The sequence below is a fragment of the Chenopodium quinoa genome, unplaced genomic scaffold (genome assembly GCF_001683475.1).
Source record: "Chenopodium quinoa cultivar QQ74 unplaced genomic scaffold, ASM168347v1, whole genome shotgun sequence".
In the NCBI taxonomy this organism is placed as follows: Eukaryota; Viridiplantae; Streptophyta; class Magnoliopsida; order Caryophyllales; family Amaranthaceae; genus Chenopodium; species Chenopodium quinoa.
In genome coordinates, this window is record NW_018744041.1 from 522,843 (window position 1) to 541,028 (window position 18,186).

The 18,186-nt window shown below is 34.5% G+C and overlaps 2 protein-coding genes across 2 annotated transcripts; one reads left to right on the forward strand and one right to left on the reverse strand.

Annotated features, from left to right (window-relative positions):
* Positions 1 to 1,140: 1,140 nt before the first annotated feature.
* On the reverse strand, positions 1,141 to 7,802 carry LOC110690393. Its single transcript, XM_021867210.1, has 10 exons — positions 7,403 to 7,802; positions 6,989 to 7,080; positions 5,563 to 5,670; positions 4,659 to 4,741; positions 4,203 to 4,336; positions 3,596 to 3,645; positions 3,323 to 3,415; positions 2,960 to 3,051; positions 1,993 to 2,099; positions 1,141 to 1,537 (listed from the first exon to the last, which is right to left on the reverse strand). Exons 1-10 carry the CDS (start codon positions 7,658 to 7,660, stop codon positions 1,496 to 1,498), a joined length of 1,059 nt encoding a protein of 352 aa, XP_021722902.1. The 5' UTR covers positions 7,661 to 7,802; the 3' UTR covers positions 1,141 to 1,495.
* Positions 7,803 to 11,372: 3,570 nt separating this feature from the next.
* Positions 11,373 to 17,815, forward strand: LOC110690394 (probable methyltransferase PMT2). Its single transcript, XM_021867211.1, has 7 exons — positions 11,373 to 11,947; positions 12,532 to 13,180; positions 13,307 to 13,517; positions 13,739 to 14,030; positions 15,864 to 16,238; positions 16,370 to 16,447; positions 17,157 to 17,815. Exons 2-7 carry the CDS (start codon positions 12,539 to 12,541, stop codon positions 17,389 to 17,391), a joined length of 1,833 nt encoding a protein of 610 aa, XP_021722903.1. The 5' UTR covers positions 11,373 to 11,947; positions 12,532 to 12,538; the 3' UTR covers positions 17,392 to 17,815.
* Positions 17,816 to 18,186: the final 371 nt, after the last annotated feature.

Genomic DNA, 18,186 nt, shown 5'->3' on the forward strand with positions numbered 1-18,186 from the left:
GATCGGGCGCGAGAAACAAAGCCGGCTTGCGCTTCTTCATCTAGCTTCCTCATGTAATACCTCGTCTGCCCGGGCTGCCCGGTCCGGGCGGACGGAAGTTGAGTTCTTCATATTCTCCGCATTTCTCTTCCTTCCTTTGCCCTGGCTGCCAGGGCAATGTTGCCCTCCAGGGCGGACATGGGTATCATCACTCTTCCATCTTAACAAACTCTCGTGACCATCCAAATTAGTCTCGTTCATCCTGAAATACATCAAAAACAACGAAACTACCCATAAAAGCACAACATGATCACAACCAAATCAAAACAAGCTAAAATAAGCTATGAACAATTAATCTAAGCTTGAAAACTACCTAAATGAACTCTAAAAACACGCTCAATATACGACTTATCATCAGGTTAGTAACAAGTCGGGTTAAATTCGTGTTTTGACGGGTTAAAACGGGTTTGGGTCGATTTCGGTTCAAGTCAGGTTTGGTTCAGGTCAATAATTTACGAGTTACATTGGGTCGGGTCATCTCCAGGTCACTTCATGTTCGGCTTCGGGTCTCACATACTCGGGTCAAGTCGGGTCTAGGGCTGATTTCAGGTCGGGTTTGGGTCACCATTTTTTCGGGTTCAAATGAGTTCGTTAATAATCGGGTTTGAGTCAGTATTTCGGGTCGGGTCAAATTTTGACAGCTCTAGTGTCAACCAAAAACTCATTGTCTATATCCATTGAAAAGGAATTAGTGGTATGTTCTAAGAGTAGAAGCTGATTATGGGGTAATTTCAACTTTTAACATACTCCCCTCCTATTTGCACTTGTGCTCGGCCCGTACGTAAAAATTATCAAATACCCAAGTAAATAAATTGTAGTTTTAAATAAAATTTGGCAAATGACAAGAATGAATTGTGTATACATGCAAAGTATTTAATCAACTTGATAAACACCAAAGGTTGGAGCAAACATGAAATATAAACCAGTACTTCAATCGATCCGCATGTTGGAAATTTCGATCTGAAGGGCCAGCATGGCTGCATGGCAGCATATGCTTAAGCGAGTAAACAGTGGTTAGTTCTTTTTTTTTTTTTTTTTTTTTTTTTTTTTTTTTTTTTTTTTGACAAAGACCAGTGGTTAGTTATGAATGAAACAAATAGGTCAAATATCAACTCTGACCAAAGTTCATAAACACCGTCTCATAAAACAATAATATTGTACAATTAGGGCAATATCTGACTTATTAGGCCGCCAACATGAAATTTTCATGTACACCTGACTTATTAGCAGTATATACTTGTCCATTTACAGGTCTTGGCTTGAAAAAATAGTAGGCTGCCAATTAGATTCGCAACATAGCAAGAACTAAGCACAAGTACAAGACATGCACTTCACCTAAGTACGAAAGTCAAATGACCAAAGAAATGTAAGACCTAAGAAATTCAGGTAACCAAGATTGAGGTAGGATTGGCGTGAAAGTAGCGGTGTTGCACACCTGTTTCCCTACTGTATTTCCTTACTGAGACTGCAAAAGTTCTTTGATATCATAGCCTTGGAGCTGCAAAGAATTAAATATAAAAAAATATATATATATTATGACATGGGAATGGAAAATATTAAAGATCCAAGACAAAGAGGTGTTCCCATAATATCATTGCCCCAGTGATTTACATATTTGACCAATGACTTGCAAGTTTAACAAATGTTGTTCCATTCAACAGAAAATGCAGAAGATTCTTCACAGATACTACTTCAAAGAATACTACATTTTTACTATGAATGACTACAGATCCACGCTCTACTGTACAGGACATAAATTTAGTGATTCTGTGAAGTGATAAAAAATGACAAAGCACAACTTTTTTTACTAGAGATAAACTACCTATGACAGTCTCTGAGGATATACTAAAATCAATAGCACCACAATGGATAATTTATTATAAACATGAGCCCTTTTTTTTCAGTCGAAACCATCAACCAACCATAAAGCAAGAAAAGGCATGCAAAATGTACCTGAAGAAATGTAAGGAGCAAGATAACACCAGAATTCCAGAGCGAATGAATGGTGATGGGAGTCAGCAAATTGCGAGTTTGAGCATATGATAATCCCAAAGCAGTACCTGCAAAAATATGCAAACTTGAGATATATATTTCTCACTTGAGTAAAATTCAGCATCTCGATATAATTGAAGTTCTAGATGAATAGAGCAAAAAGGAGGCCATTACAAAAACTTGTTTATGCAATTAGTCGTGACTGATTTTTCCCCCATAGTCTCTAATCTACCCCAAGATTTGGCTATTCAGCATTTATTTTTCTTTTTATCAAAAAGCAACATCAATAAACATAAAGGACATCCTATTTGACTACCTAGAACACTATATATGTGAATATATATGAACTGAGAACATCCGTGGCACACCAATTTAAAGCAACGCAGGAACTGAAAAATTATTGCTACAAAATTCAGAAAAACTGAAGGACTGCAATCTTTAATTTAATACACAGGAACCTTTTCTCCACAATACTAGGTACAGGTACAAATTGTAAAGGATTATGATGACTTACCATTATTAGTTACTGTTTATAGTTTGTGTAATCCCTTACCATTATTAGTTACTGTTTATAGTTTGTGTAATCCCTTACCATTATTAGTTACTGTTTATAGTTTGTGTAATCCCTTAATTTACTCATTTAGGTTGATAGTCAAATTATATCCCCAACTCTTAGCTATTGTACCTAGTCAAATGTAAGTAGTCGTATTTTATTGCGTACTCATGTACTATAGACACTCATAGAGTCACATCAATATATTAAGCTTTCTCTCATTCTCTCTCAGCTTTCCAACATATGGCATCATTTGAATCAATTACTTTAGAGCATAAACCACATTCAAAAACCATGGATCTCACAACATATGACTATAGTTTGTTCAATGACACGAGTAACCATAGAAAAAAATTGAGATAAGATGGGACATACCAAGCACAAACAATTGGGGAAATTCACCAGGAGTCAAATGAGCAAGTGCAAATACAGCAGCACTAATTACCACAGCTACCGGGGTTGGGATCCTGTAGCCAGTTAAAAATTATAAAAAAGAAGATTATTTGACAGCTTCCTATATAAACAAGATAGAAATAAAAGCAAAAACCATCCTCGTTTGTTTTATTCTTGTAACGGGGCAAGGAGCCATTACATACTCACTTTATCAATTTAAGCGTAAATATCAAATATGCAGCATAAGTGCTAAAACAAATTATTCCAGCCACACATATCCAAAAAAAGAATAGAATTATTGAGTACTAAAGAAGCTGGAAGTCTAGAGAAATTAGTCCAGCATACCATTTTGTCATGGCTACCATAAAAAATCCTCTAAATACAGTTTCTTCAAGCAGTGGAGCAAGAAAGCCAGTGACTCCCAACAAGCAGACTGTGCTGAAAACAATTGGGGAAAAAATAATAAATTAATGAAAAGGCAATAAATCAGATGTTCAAAAGTCAAGGATCTAAAACACAGATTTTGTGCCAATTAGACCATCCAGAAGTACAGCACTCCTGAATCATCATCACATAGTACAAGAGAAATATGATTAAGGTGCATTTTCTGAAAGTTACCTAACTTCTGACGATCCAATCAATGGCAACAAGCGAACCAGAGCATCAGTCTGAAAAAGGAACGTAAATTGGTAAGCATTCCTATAAAGATCAGAGTTATAACAACTATAAAAATCACGAAAAATATAATGAAGTCTCAAAATAATAAAGAAAAGCATCCAGCTTCCGGTAGGGTTATAACAGAAGGAACTATTGTGCAACATGAAAGCATGCGCCCCTTGCTTACCTAATCATTATATAAGGTCATACAAAAATCTATAATTAAGCAATCATGAATGCAACAAAAAAAAATGCTGAGTATAACATACAAGAAAGATTAAATAATAAGAACAAAGGTAAAAAAAAAAATTATATACATAAGCATTTCAGTTAGTTTGCAAATACAAATACTACTTCTATCCCAATGTGTCTAAGTTAACATTTTGATCAGCCTTACGAATCTTTGAAATAATGATTAAATTAGCATCTTAAAGACCATGAGAAGTTCAATGAAACAAATATAGTTTGATGAATGGAGAACAAATAAAGTAGCACTTCACTTCGCACTTCAGGTGAGACAAAAAATTTAGAATTTACAGCAATATACAACATAGCATATAATTCTAACCTCTCTTTGTGGGTTCTCACCACTAAAGAAGGACAGAGCTACTCCTGTCAATGCAATGGCTCCAAGAGCCCCAGCAAACCCAATCCCAGCCCATAACAGCCATCCTTTTTGTAGATTGAACGGTTCTCTCAAATCTGACAGCATTCATTCACACAAAACTCTGAGTCTGACAGATACCAGAATATTATGATCTCATTCCAAATTAAAGCATCATTTCAAAAATCAGTGAAACAGAGTCTTAATCTAGAACATATATTCGAAGAAAACAGAATCCAGAAAAAGAAATTCTTATTTAAATATTTTAATCAATAAAGCTTTCATAAAAAAAAAAAAAAAAAAAAAAAAACAAAAATCAATAAAGAAGTTTTTGTAGATCCAAGGAATAATCTTAGTGGTTAGATTCACTAGAGCCGACTAGAATTTGTAGATGCCAAAGAAAGAAATTAAAAAGAATACCATATCGATAGAGGTCATCAGGAAGTGGCTGAAAGGACTTGGTAAGACTGAAAAGGACTCCTAAAACAGCTGCTGTAGTTATGCTGCACAATAAGAAATGTCCTATATGTTAAAACATTGGTGCAATTGAATTCTGAGATCACAAAGAGAAACCAAAACTAGAATTAACGGAAGTTCACCAAATGCTTTTTTCAACCACAGGGTTTTCAACTTCTTTTCTCACCTAACTTTAATGTCTCAAGTCTCGACCTCACAAGGATCTAACAACTTGAATTTGAAATGGTGTAGGTATGACATCAAATTCATAAACAAAGCCATGCATTTATTTGCTATCTACACTTTCCAAGACCTACATATTAGTACCTGTGCAAAACTATTAAATCCGATCCGCATCCAATCCGATATTTTGGATATCCGATCCGAGTTTTCATTTCGGATTGGATATCCGAACCAAAAAGGCAGATATCGAATGCGGATTCAGATATTAATTTCCAAACATTCAGATTGGATCCCAGAATTTATTTGATCTATTCATTGGCAACTTGATCTATTTTAAGATATTACTTAGCTTACTTTAAACTCTAATTCAAATGTTTTATTATTAAATATCCTTAATTGCGTTATTAGGCCATAACTTGAAATTGTAATGTAATGATGTGACTTTTCAGTAAGTAATGCACTATAGCAGCAACTGAAGACCTTCAGTTGAAGTTTATTGGTTCATAATTTCCTGCTAGATTTCTAGAATTGTAGCAATATGCTAAATGCTCAATAGAATAATGCTATACAGCTAATCATGGTTTTATGTTAAACAGAAAAGGTCAACATAATATCGGTAGCAGAATACATGATACAAAGTTACTAACAGTAATATATATTCAATGATATATTTTCAAATTCTTACCCTTGATCCAGAAACAGTAGTTCTGCCTTTTCATCTAACGTCAAATCCCCAAAGTTAAATCCAAGATATGGCAATGCTTGAGCCTCTATCAAACCTGTTACCACAAAACTGCCTAAAATCACATCAGTTACACATTCACGTAAGATATTGTAGTAAATGAATGGTGAAATTCCACTGGATGCACATGTGCTTTTTTTTTAAAAATTATTATTTGATAAGTAAAAATTTTTAGGAGAACTACACAGAATAAAGTACAAAAGGAGGATAATATGTCCTCAAGTAACTGAAAAATCCCCAACTACAATAGCCCAATATCTTTGGTTTTCCCAGCAAAATATATTGGGAGAGCCCCAACAGCCTTAGCCCACAAAGAAGCTAAACAATCTGACTTTACGCCACAAAATATCACATGTGACAGCCTTGTTATAGAAAATATATCGATTCCACCTTGGTCAGTCCACAAAATAGCCATGCATATATGCAGCGTGATTAACTGCCACTCTTACTAAAATAAAATTGACCCCAAATTCTCAATCAATGGGATTTTACATTTTACACATTTTACATAAATGATGTGGATATATGAAATTGACATTCGGAGATCTACTTTAAACAGATTTCTGATAGAAACATCATTTCAATCACAAACCAGCCTAGGCTTTATCAATTGTATTTCAACTCTATTCTTTCTATTTAAAAAGGTCAATAACAATACAGAAAATTCCATTTTTGCTCCAAAATTAAATACTATCGTTGTCCTTACACCGGAATAACTAATGACTATCAGTCTTTCTGTTCTCTTCTTCTTCTTGTCAACATTATCTGTCATTCTGTCCACAAGAGTATCAAGATTTTGGCCACATTTTGTAATAAAGAACCTTTCTAAGTGTATTTCACATAATCACAGTTTCTAATTTCCGCAGTAGTTGTTCCTTTACTCAATGTGCCCCCTCCAAGCAATTTGCATTAAGAATGGCAATGAAATGGCATAGATTCCAACACTCCATTACACCTCCTCAACAAAACACACACACACACACACCCAAAAAAAAAAAAAAAAAAAAAAAAACATTCAGCCAAAAGAGACTACCATGTAACTCCATAATATATTGATCTAAACACATGGACACATGGAAACAAACACCGGTCCAAATAGATACATCATCACCATTCACCTATCAACGTATGCGGTTGAGTCAAAGTAGCCTAGTGCCTTGATTCAATGATCTACTAAATAACTTCCTTTCCAAAACCACTAATACCTTTGTCATCTAATCATCTCTTTCTCATGACATCCTCCTATTCCTACTAAAAGTGCATTTCTCCTCCACCACACCCCACTCCCAAAAAATAAAACAGCACCCACATCACAGAATATTTCATAGATCAAAATTTTAAAGGGCGTGAAGAAATGGGGTAAAACAACCTTATTCCACAAGCAAGCGACGTAAGCGAAACCGTTTGCCATGGCCAAGGCACATCCCAACGCTTCAAAATTGGCCAGTCCAATCCACCTCCCTGCATAACAACAACAATTACTAAAATTTTACTACAATGCCAAACTATCTAACCACATACACACCTCAAATAAGATTTCAATCCCACAACCAATCAAATTCGACATCGTCCGAGGTTATATACTTACATGCACATTCAAGAACACTTAAATAATCAATCAATATATCCCACCAATTAAACAAACAACTCCCAAACCCAGAAACAGAAACAACCCCACCAAATTCCTCAAAATTTTATCATACATAATCCAAAAATTAAACAATTGAAACAATAATCAATGAGGGATAAACTCATAATCAATATTTAATTAGGGTATTGATACCTTTGGTTGAGGATTGCCGTTTTGGGAATTGTAAGAGCAAGAAACTGATAGCAAACGTGATGAAGAACCCAGCTTTGATCTTCCATTAACAGTGAATTTGGGAAGTAAGAAGCTCTGAGGAGGATATGGATAAAGGGTGTGAAAATGGCGGTTAATAGAAAAGGGGGTGCATAGTTTTGGTCGGATTATGGAAGAAGTTGAGTTTAGATTGGATGAGAAATTGCAGGAAAAAGCAGAAGTTAATGGGGTTGACGCCATTAATGGTGGAAAGTGGAGGAGAAATTGATATGGAAGAAGAGTGGATGGCTGATGAGTGATGAATCAACTGGTGATGACTCTGGATTTGAAGTGCAAAAGGAAGGAAGATAAGGAAAGAATATACCAACTAGGCAACTAGTACTTCCTACGAAGTACTCTAAAGAATCGTGAGAGTTGTAAATCAGCGGAGCCAAGTTGAGCAGAGCCGAGCCGAGCCGAGTTTTACCCTGTTTTGATTCAATCTCATTTAACTTAGGCATATCCGAATATGATTCCACACTTTCAAATGAGCTAAAAAATCTATTCAAAGCTCGATTCATTTAGAACATTATAGTGTTCGCAAATTGTGTATGGATGGATCGTTTGTTAAAGAGTGTTTTTAATGAACGAACTAATTTCTAAACGAGCTTCTATAATAAATGAGTTTTGTACTTTTGACATTTAAAAATCTTAAAACTCGCATGGTAATTAAATCTTAATTATAAAATTTAACATGAATTAATATTAGGTTGTGAATGAGTTAATAATTTATAAAATAATCAATTTATATCAAAGCTTTCACGTAAAAGCACTATATATGCGCCTTTGAGATATCATATTTTATCACATAAAACGCGTAGCTTATGAATATAAATAAACGAGTAGTTCATTAACATTAATAAATGAGTTGTTCATGAACTTATTTGAACGAGTATACCTATATTCGTGTCCAAGCTCATATATTAAATGAGTTTAAAAATTTGTTCAAGCTCGACTCATGTATTAAATAAACAAATATGAATGAGTTTCAATCAAGCTCAAAATCCGAGTAGTTTATTGATCGGCTTCAATTCATTGACACCCCTAGTTAGACGGTCTCTCTAAAAATGTTGTATACTCCAAGTGTGTGATAGATCTACCACCTTCTACGATAGTGCAATCAAGATCAATTTAATGATCATATGGCTATAATAAACTAAAGGAATCCTTTGTTTGATTTACTTGTATGTATTTGTTAAATTTAATTTAGACTTCAATTGTAAACTTCGGGCCTGTTTTGATTGGCTGAACTGAACTGAACTTATTGGAACTGAAATGAACTGAACTGAATTGAATATATTATAAGAAACAGAAATTAAGAACTGAAATGAATTGAACTTATTGGAGTTGAACTAAACTGAAAATAAGCTGAAGAGAACAAGCCCTTCATATACTAGTTTTTTTTAAAGATGATTTTAGATAAGATTATATGCATCCCAGTATTTAACAAATAAATCTCTCTCATATCATATAGGCTCTTTTTATTTATTTTCTTTATCTCTTTCTACTCCAAAATTGCTTAGGAGACCATAATATCAAAAGTGATGCATTTTAAAAATGGAGGAAGTAAAAAATAAATAAATAAACAACAACAACAACAACAACAATATAGTATTGATTTACCATCTTTCTTTTTTTTTTTTAAAAAAAAAAAAAAAGTTTTAACAAGGATTGATGTTGACTTTAGAAACCTCATATGATAGAAGGAAGACATTTAGTGGCCATTTTAGGATAACTTCAGTTAAACTTGTACTCTTATAATTAATTAGTATCTTAGTATTTGGACCTAAGTGATACCTCAGATCATTACATAGAATTAACAACTACATGTAGTGATGTTAATTTACATGACCAATTTTCTCTTAATTAATATTTTTGTAAAATTATCATTCCAATTCACTACATTTCGATCATTTGTTGCTATAGAAAACATAAAAATAAATGTGATGGCATACAAGTAGCTTAGTGGTAAGAAATCTGATGTTAAGCCATGAAGTTGCATACTTGAATCTTATACAGAATCTAAAGAGAAACAATAAATGAGAGATGAAGAACGCCATGTGACATGTAGACAATACAAAGGTTATTTTTTTTTTAATCTATTGCTTCATACCAGGAAATAAATGCATCATTGTCATATATATAATCTATCTAATCTAATCTTTTACAAATTTTGAAGCATGAATTGTGTGCATTTAGATCTATTTACTATGTGTATTAAATTAAAGTGAACTAAATTAATGGTGTTTCATGCATCCATGTTAAGTGAGCTTGGCCTATATTGAGAAAATAATTATCTATGAGAAAGAAATGTTTGTAGAAAACACTTTTTAAACACATGAACATTATATATATTATATATGAGCAAATTCAAGTCGATCTATCAATAGGAGAAACATGTAATGTTTATCAAAGGGTATATTGGTCTTTTTACTCATGAATAGTAAGGACAATTTTGCCATTTTATACTTTTGGTTAAACAGATTCAGCTAACGGCGTTAGCTTTGTCGTTAGTCATATTTTACAATTACTGAGCATAACTCATTTTCTTCACTAGCATCTGCATTTCATCTCCTTTCCTAAAAATAAAAACTTCAAACCCTCCTTGTTCTGCATCTTCATCTTCTTCTCCAAAACTAAAAGAAAATTCAAAACCTCATGAGCAGCTTCAATGGAAGATGAAAGAGGACGAAAAATTCTACCCTTAAGGGTTCACCATTCCCTTTATTTATCCCTTTTATCTTAGGTTTTTTTTAAAAATTCACGATGAAGCCGCCGTAAATATGGTGGTAGAAATTGGTTGTCCATTCTCACTGATCTTTGTGGGCAATTGAATTCACCACCGTCTTCTGACCTTCCTCCATTGTTGAAGGGGAAGCTGGGTCTTTTTCTCTCTCTCTATTCTGTTTAGAGTGAGAAGATATTAACGGTGCTCCATTTTGTGCCAGCTAGCCAGTGAGAGAAGAAATAATATAAAAACAAATTTTGCGAAAAACGAGGCAACTTATTTACTACTTTGCCATTTGATAAAGGTTTGAAGTTTATCAATTTGATAAACCTGAGCTCCCTCATTATATATTACCATCAACTCAATGTTACATATATAGTGACCTGGGTTAGTAGGTGATTTGTGACATGTTTTGATCTTGACAATCTTGTTATATATCACCCATCAACCTTGTACTAAAATGGTCACTAGTCGTCTTTCTCTTTAATTATCATGTGGTGTCATTATCCTCTTGCATCTACATACACTAAATGAGATTCCATATGCAATTAAGAAAACTCTTCCTCCTTAAACAACAAGAAAACCCTATTGAACCTAATGAGAGAAATCCTCACCATCTCCACATGCAATTCCCTAAGAAGAAGATAACAAATTTGGCTGAAGCATTTCCTAATTTATGACCCTCTCTACACATACACAAACAAACTCACAATAATCAAAACTTACATGAGAATTAAATAATCTTTAACCACTACTTATCACTTTGTAACATTCAATTCCATCATTACTTTCCTCCTTATATAGCCCTCAATAGGGCAAAATTCGTGCATAAATATATAGATTTTTCAATTGTTCAAATGGATTGAAAAAAGTATACATTAAAAAAAAAACTCTCGAAATTTTCAAGAATAAAGGTAAAATCTGGTGTGTTGTGGCAATCTGTAACCATCGACTTGAAAACGATTTATAATCACCAAACTCGAAAACGAAACTAGAAAACTAGAGGTGAAACCACCTCATTGACAAAACCAAGCATATTGATTTGGATGGCACATGAGATAAGATACTAAATTGAGTACATTCACTCATTCATCCACTAGTGGTATAAAATAGAATTGAAGTGACAGTAGTAATGAGTAATGTAATTACCAATTTAACATAGGAAGACAAGTTGAGTGTTAAGTTAACAGTGACAAATATCTCCCAAAAAACATCCTAAGAAAAACCAAACCCTTGTTTCACGCCGTTAACTCCGATGCCTTTCTCTCTCTTCTTTCTCTCTCCTCCATCACTCTGTAATTAACGCGTGGGACCCACATCCCATACAAATCAGATCTGCTTTCATCTTAAAAATTCAATCTTTGCTTTAAAACAAAAATAAAAAATCAATCTTTCATTCTTTAGTTGAAAGCCACTATAATTGTACTCCACTCCCTTCTCACTTCAGCTCTCCTACTCTTTCTACTTATAGTTGTAGTAGGCAGGAAACAAAGTTTGGGGATAATTTATTCAAGAAATAATTTATTAAAAAAAAAGAAATTTAGGGTTTTTATTTTTTGATTTGATATCTTTTTTTGATTGAATTTGATTGATTATATTGATTAAAATTCCCCCAATTTTTCTGGGTTTTCCACGATTTTTGATTTCATCGCAATTCTGTGTCGATCTCTGTTTTTTGAGTAGCAGCAGAGGAAGAAGAAGTCGCCAATTGGAATTGTTCTTTTGATTGAGTCCGCTGTTTCTCTCTCTTGATGCTTTTGGTAAGTTTTTTTTTTTTTTAATTTCAATTTATAATATTTATTGCATAGTTCTATTCAATTATTGTTTATTTTTGTCATAAAATGAGGTTTGTGAATTGGGTTGTTAATTTGCTACATTGTTAATTTCTTTTTAATGGGTTGTTTATTAATTGGATTTGCAAGATGGGGTTTTTTGATTTGTAGCTTAGATTTGGTTTGATTTGATCTCGATCTGGTGGGGTTCAGCTTTGATTTGTCTATATGTTCATTAAATGTTATTAATTTGGTTATAAATAGAAAATTAGAAGCATAATTGGCAATAATTGAGTTTACTGATTGTTTTTGTTGTTTTCTTCGTCTGATGAGAAAATCCAACTTGTTTTAGTATTCAATTTGTAATAGTTTTGGGGTTTTATTAATATGGATGATTTGTTTGTTTACCGTCAGCTAATTAGATTAACATATAGTGAATCGAAAATCGAAATCAACCCAGGATTAGTATTGGGTGATTGGATGATGTTGGTGGTTCTGATAATATTGGTTTTTCGATCACTTTTTTCAATATTTTAATTGATTGAAGTTGAAATTATTGGGAACAATTGCAGGCGGAAAATGGCAAACAAAACATCTGGTGACAGTAGGACGAGGAGTTCTATATCTATATTTATCGTAGTTGGTTTATGTGGTTTCTTTTATCTATTGGGAGCATGGCAGAGAAGTGGGTTTGGGAAGGGAGATAGCATTGCTATGGAGATTACTAAAAGTGGGGCGGATTGTGCGGTGCTATCAAACTTGAATTTCGAGACTCATCATGGTGGAGAAGTTAAGACTGGGGATTCTAGTATTGATACGAAAGTGTTTGAGCCATGCAAGGCTAAATACACCGATTACACTCCATGCCAAGATCAAAAGCGTGCGATGATGTTCCCAAGAGATAATATGGTTTATAGAGAAAGGCATTGTCCCCCCGAGGAAGAGAAATTGCATTGTCTCGTACCAGCACCAAAGGGATATGTAACTCCATTTCCATGGCCTAAGAGCCGTGATTATGTACCATTCGCGAATGCTCCTTACAAAGCTTTGACTGTGGAGAAGGCTATTCAAAATTGGATCCAATATGAAGGAAATGTCTTCAGGTTCCCAGGTGGTGGGACACAATTTCCTCAAGGAGCAGATAAATATATTGATCAGCTAGCTTCTGTAATTCCGATGAAGAATGGGACAGTGAGGACAGCTCTAGACACTGGATGTGGGGTATGTTCGGGTTTCTCTTCTTTCATTAGATCTCCTTTGTCCATATAGTTCATGTTTAATCTGTTAGGAAAACATAAATTTTCTTAAGTGTTAAGTCTTTCCATGCTGACTTTTGTGATGTGCTAGGTTGCAAGTTGGGGAGCATACCTTTGGAGCAGAAATGTTATTGCAATGTCATTTGCACCTAGAGATTCTCATGAGGCTCAAGTTCAGTTTGCACTTGAAAGGGGAGTACCTGCTGTTATAGGCGTTCTTGGAACAATAAAAATGCCGTATCCATCAAATGCTTTTGATATGGCCCATTGTTCTCGTTGCTTAATTCCATGGGGTGGAAATGGTGAGATTTTGGGGGCTGTGCTGTCATTTAGATTGATTAATAATCATTTGGTTTTGTAGCTTTGTGTTCCTTGAAATATAACTTGTGGTCTCCTTGTAATTGGAGCGGTTTTTGTAAATATATGTGCCATGCTTGAGGATCTCAACAGATTTTTTTTCAATTAATACTTCCCTGTACTTGCATTAGCTAATATGCCACATTTTTGTTCTTTCCTTTTGCAGCTGGAATGTATATGATGGAAGTTGATCGTGTTCTTAGACCAGGTGGCTACTGGGTGCTTTCAGGCCCTCCTATCAACTATAAGAATAACTACAAAGCATGGCAACGTCCGAAGGAGGATTTGCAGAAAGAACAAGATAATATTGAAAAGGTGGCTAAACTTCTTTGTTGGGAAAAGAGACACGAGAAGGGTGAAATAGCTGTCTGGCAAAAGAGTCTTGATGCCGATAAATGTCGCAGTAAACTAGAAGAGTCCCAGGCTACTGTCTGTAAATCCAATCCTGATGAAGTTTGGTACACTTCTGTCTTAAAATATTTTACTTGTTTACTGCCTTTTTCTCTATCCTACTTTTAATTTGTAGTTTTTAGGCCTTTCAGTTAATTATTGAATCTAATATCTGGTTTGGGTGCTGCTTGGTGCTTTCAAACTCGAGTTTTTTTAACTTATAGATTTATGTGCTATTGTGTTGCTCTAAGAGTGCTGTATGGAAGTGTCAAGGAGTTATTCAAACTCCGTATTTACATTGCTGTTATGAAAATATGAAATGTTGAACCCTTTTAGTGGCATGGTAATTGATGCGTGGCTTTTGGAGTTAAGGGTTCAAGGCCTGTCTAACCTGTGTTATTTTGAAGTATGAGCCTATTAGCACTACTAAGAAATGGCCCTCTCGTGCCAGATCAATTGTCACATCACACACTATGTAATATGGTATAGTATTGATACACAAAGAGAACTGGCTGATAAAAGATGTCAGGAAAGGGAACGCCTTATAAACGTGATTCTATATAGGAGTATAAATGTCATTTTTTTCCTCTTGCCAAATAAGATTTGAATTTGATGCTGATTATGTTTTTTGTTCTGATCTGCTTTGCTGCTCTATCAGTGAAGAGAACCTCTGGGGGTTAAAGAAACTGCTGCTGTTGGGAATTCCTTCCTATCCATCACAAAACTAGTACAAAGCCTTTTTCTAATCTCTTGTAGGAATTATCCTTCTTATCTTGACTAATTTCTTGATCAAAATAAAGAAAGTTCTATCTGCTATGTGCAGTCTATATTCAATCTCAACATAAGAGTATAAGACATAAGCATATGTCAGTGAGGTCCTTGATTTCTGATTCTCACCCAAGCGACACCAATTTTGGTGCATAGTGACTTGGAAAGTAGAAATAAATGTGAATGTCCTTGTGGACTTTCGAAGTCCAGGTTTATAGTTATATGAGTTGTCCTATCCTCTAGTCCAAAGTTTTGTTTATGGTGTTCTAATACTGGATTTGTCAAGGCCAACTGTATGAAAGCATTGAGCTTCTTTATGTTTGTTGATTGAATTCTAAATACTCCCTCCGTTTTTTTTTTTTTAAAATTCATCACTTTGACAATTGCACTATTCACGTACCATGGTTGACTTAATTTTTTCACCTCTAAAAAATAAATAAATGCTATTATATAATATATCATTAGATTAGTCATAAATCATAATGTCTAGTTTCATAATATAATTTTGTACTATTTTTACCTATAGACAATTAAAGATATTCATGATTAAAGTTGCGCCTCGGCAATGTGCAGGTCAAAATTGATGCATTTTTAAAAATAAAATAAAATAAAAATCAGAGGGAGTATAGAATAAGCTCTTATGTGGAAAATAAGTAGTGTGATAAAATCATGTGGACAGAATCTCTTTGGTGTCCTCTCTTTCCTATCTCATTAAATCCTTGATGAGAAAATATGTGAGTGATCTGTGTATATGTCTGATCCATCAAATTACATACTAATACTATACATGACTTTTTGAGAATTCATGAGTGTCAAAAATGGTAAATGTAAGTGATTAAATTCAACAATATGCTTATCTATGCATTCATTGAACCTCTTAGTGAAAATGGTGATCAAGTTGTAGATAAGTCATTGCACTACATACTAATACTATATGAAGGCATTGAGTATGCGTAAATGATAAATTTTGGCGATTAGAAATGTATGTGTAACTAAGCATTCATTAAACTTTCTAGTAGCAAAAGTTGGTTGTGACTTGTAATTTGTCTAATAAGTTGTCCGTGTCTTTCTGTGCAGTGAATCTCTCTTTTATTGGCTTGGTTTCTTAGCTTGCTCCTTTGTATTGTTTTCAGGTACAAGAAAATGGAGACTTGTATCACTCCATTTCCTAATGATGGTGCTGGCGATCGGCTGAAGCCATTCCCTGAGAGGCTGTATGCTGTACCTCCCAGGATAGCTAGTGGATCTGTTTCTGGAATATCAGTTGATGATTATTTGAAGGACAATAGTCAGTGGAAGAAGCATGTAAAGGCTTACAAAAGAATCAATAGCCTACTTGATACTGGAAGATACCGCAACATAATGGATATGAATGCTGGGTTAGGAGGTTTTGCTGCTGCAATCCATTCTTCCAAATTGTGGGTTATGAATGTCATGCCGACTATAGCTGAAAAGAATACCTTAGGCGTTGTATATGAACGAGGACTAGTTGGCATCTATCATGACTGGTTAGTGATGATTTCCAGCTTTTTAACATGCAGAGTTTCTTTCTCGACTTTGCTATCTACGGTGAATATGTCAGAATAGTTTTTGCTGGTATATTCTAGGTATCTATTGACATGAAACCTTTTTGTTGCAGGTGTGAGGGTTTCTCTACATACCCGAGAACATATGACTTGATTCATGCCAATGGCGTTTTCAGTCTATACAAAAACAAGTAAGTCTTTTCAATTTTCAACATCGCCATTGGATTTGAAGCCACTAATATTACTATCTCCTCTTGTGTGAACGTTGAAATAATGATTCCTGAATTCCTGACCACATTTCTTTTCTTTCAAATACTACTTATGTATGTAATCATTCTACTATGTCTAAAAATGTTGGATATCATCTTAGACTCGTAGTATTCCCTATCAAACATGTGGAGTTGCAATTTTATGTGGTACCCTATGGTTTACTATTTACAAATGTCTTTTGATGAATTAGGGCCTGTTCACTTCAGCTTAATTTCAGTTCAGTTCAGTTCCTAATTTCCTTCTCTCATAAAATATTCAGTTCAGCTTAGCTCCAATCACTTCAGTTCAGCTCAACTCAGTTCAATAAATGTGAATAGGCTCTTACTCAGGAAAATGTACTTTTATATCCAACCCATTCAGTTAGTAGTATGTATTATATAAACAAAATTGCTGATTTGTTATTGGTGTGACCACTTCTTAGTTCTTACTTTGTCCGGGGGTGTAAGCTGTTTGTTATTATTATCCAATTTAGCTTAGCTTGAAGCACAGTGCAGTTACAAACTAACTTAAGCTGTCTGAAAGAGACTGAAAGATTAAAATTGTTACCAAGGCATTGTGGTCTATAGTTACTGGAAAGTCGTCGTCAACTTTGTCTTTATAATTCTGAAGATTTTCATCCGATGAATGCAGGTGCAACTTGGAAGACATACTTCTTGAGATGGACCGTATACTGCGTCCTGAAGGAGCAGTAATAATTCGGGATGAAGTGGACGTGTTGGTAAAGGTGAAAAAGATAGTAGCTGGGATGAGGTGGGACACGAGATTGGTGGATCACGAGGATGGTCCATTGGTTCCTGAGAAGATACTGGTTGCAGTTAAGCAGTACTGGACCGTTGATGGAGGTAATAGTACATCCACCCAATGATTATGCCAAAACAAAACTAGTGAGTCCCCATGCAATTCCCTCGGCATCTCATGATTCAAATCGGTTATGAACATTCTGAATTGAATATCACATTTGTGCTACTGGGTGTGTGCACTTCTTTTCATTGATTTGCTTCAGCAAATGTATTTTTCCAACGCCCTGCTAGATGCCCTGGTGTGTACGTCTGCTTCGATTTATGGTTTACCCTTCTTAGTAATTACTGTAGTTTCTAAGCAATAGCTGATTATAGTACCGTTTTGTTAGGAGAAAGAAAGTGGTTAATTAGTTTTGATTTATATGTGTCACATGTACTCTATACTCTTCATTTTTTGTTGAATCTGTACTAGCAACTTATTTATTGTCTTGTCAAAAGAGGGAAAAAAAAAAAATCTTTCTGAATTACTGCTGCTCATTTCTGTTTTAACGATATCCTTTCCAGTTTTCTTTAGGTCTCCCCTTTATTATTGTACACTAGAAATAGGACAAAAAAAAAATACAGTATGTAATAAAGGAAAGATAATTGGTTTACAGTTGAGGCTGTTCTACTTTGGATGGAGCAGCCCATTTGAGATATGCTGAACCTCAATGAGCCCTTACATGATGTACTGTCTCAATCAGTAAAATGTTGCTCCAACATCACAAAAAGCTTATAGCCTTATAGGTTATGTCAATTAGGTTCCTCTCCAATTCTTAATCTCTATTTCTCATCATCTAATAATACACATAAGCTAGCAAATCATAGACCTAGTAAAACTAACTCAAACCTAATTATTCAATCCAAAATACCAGACTAAA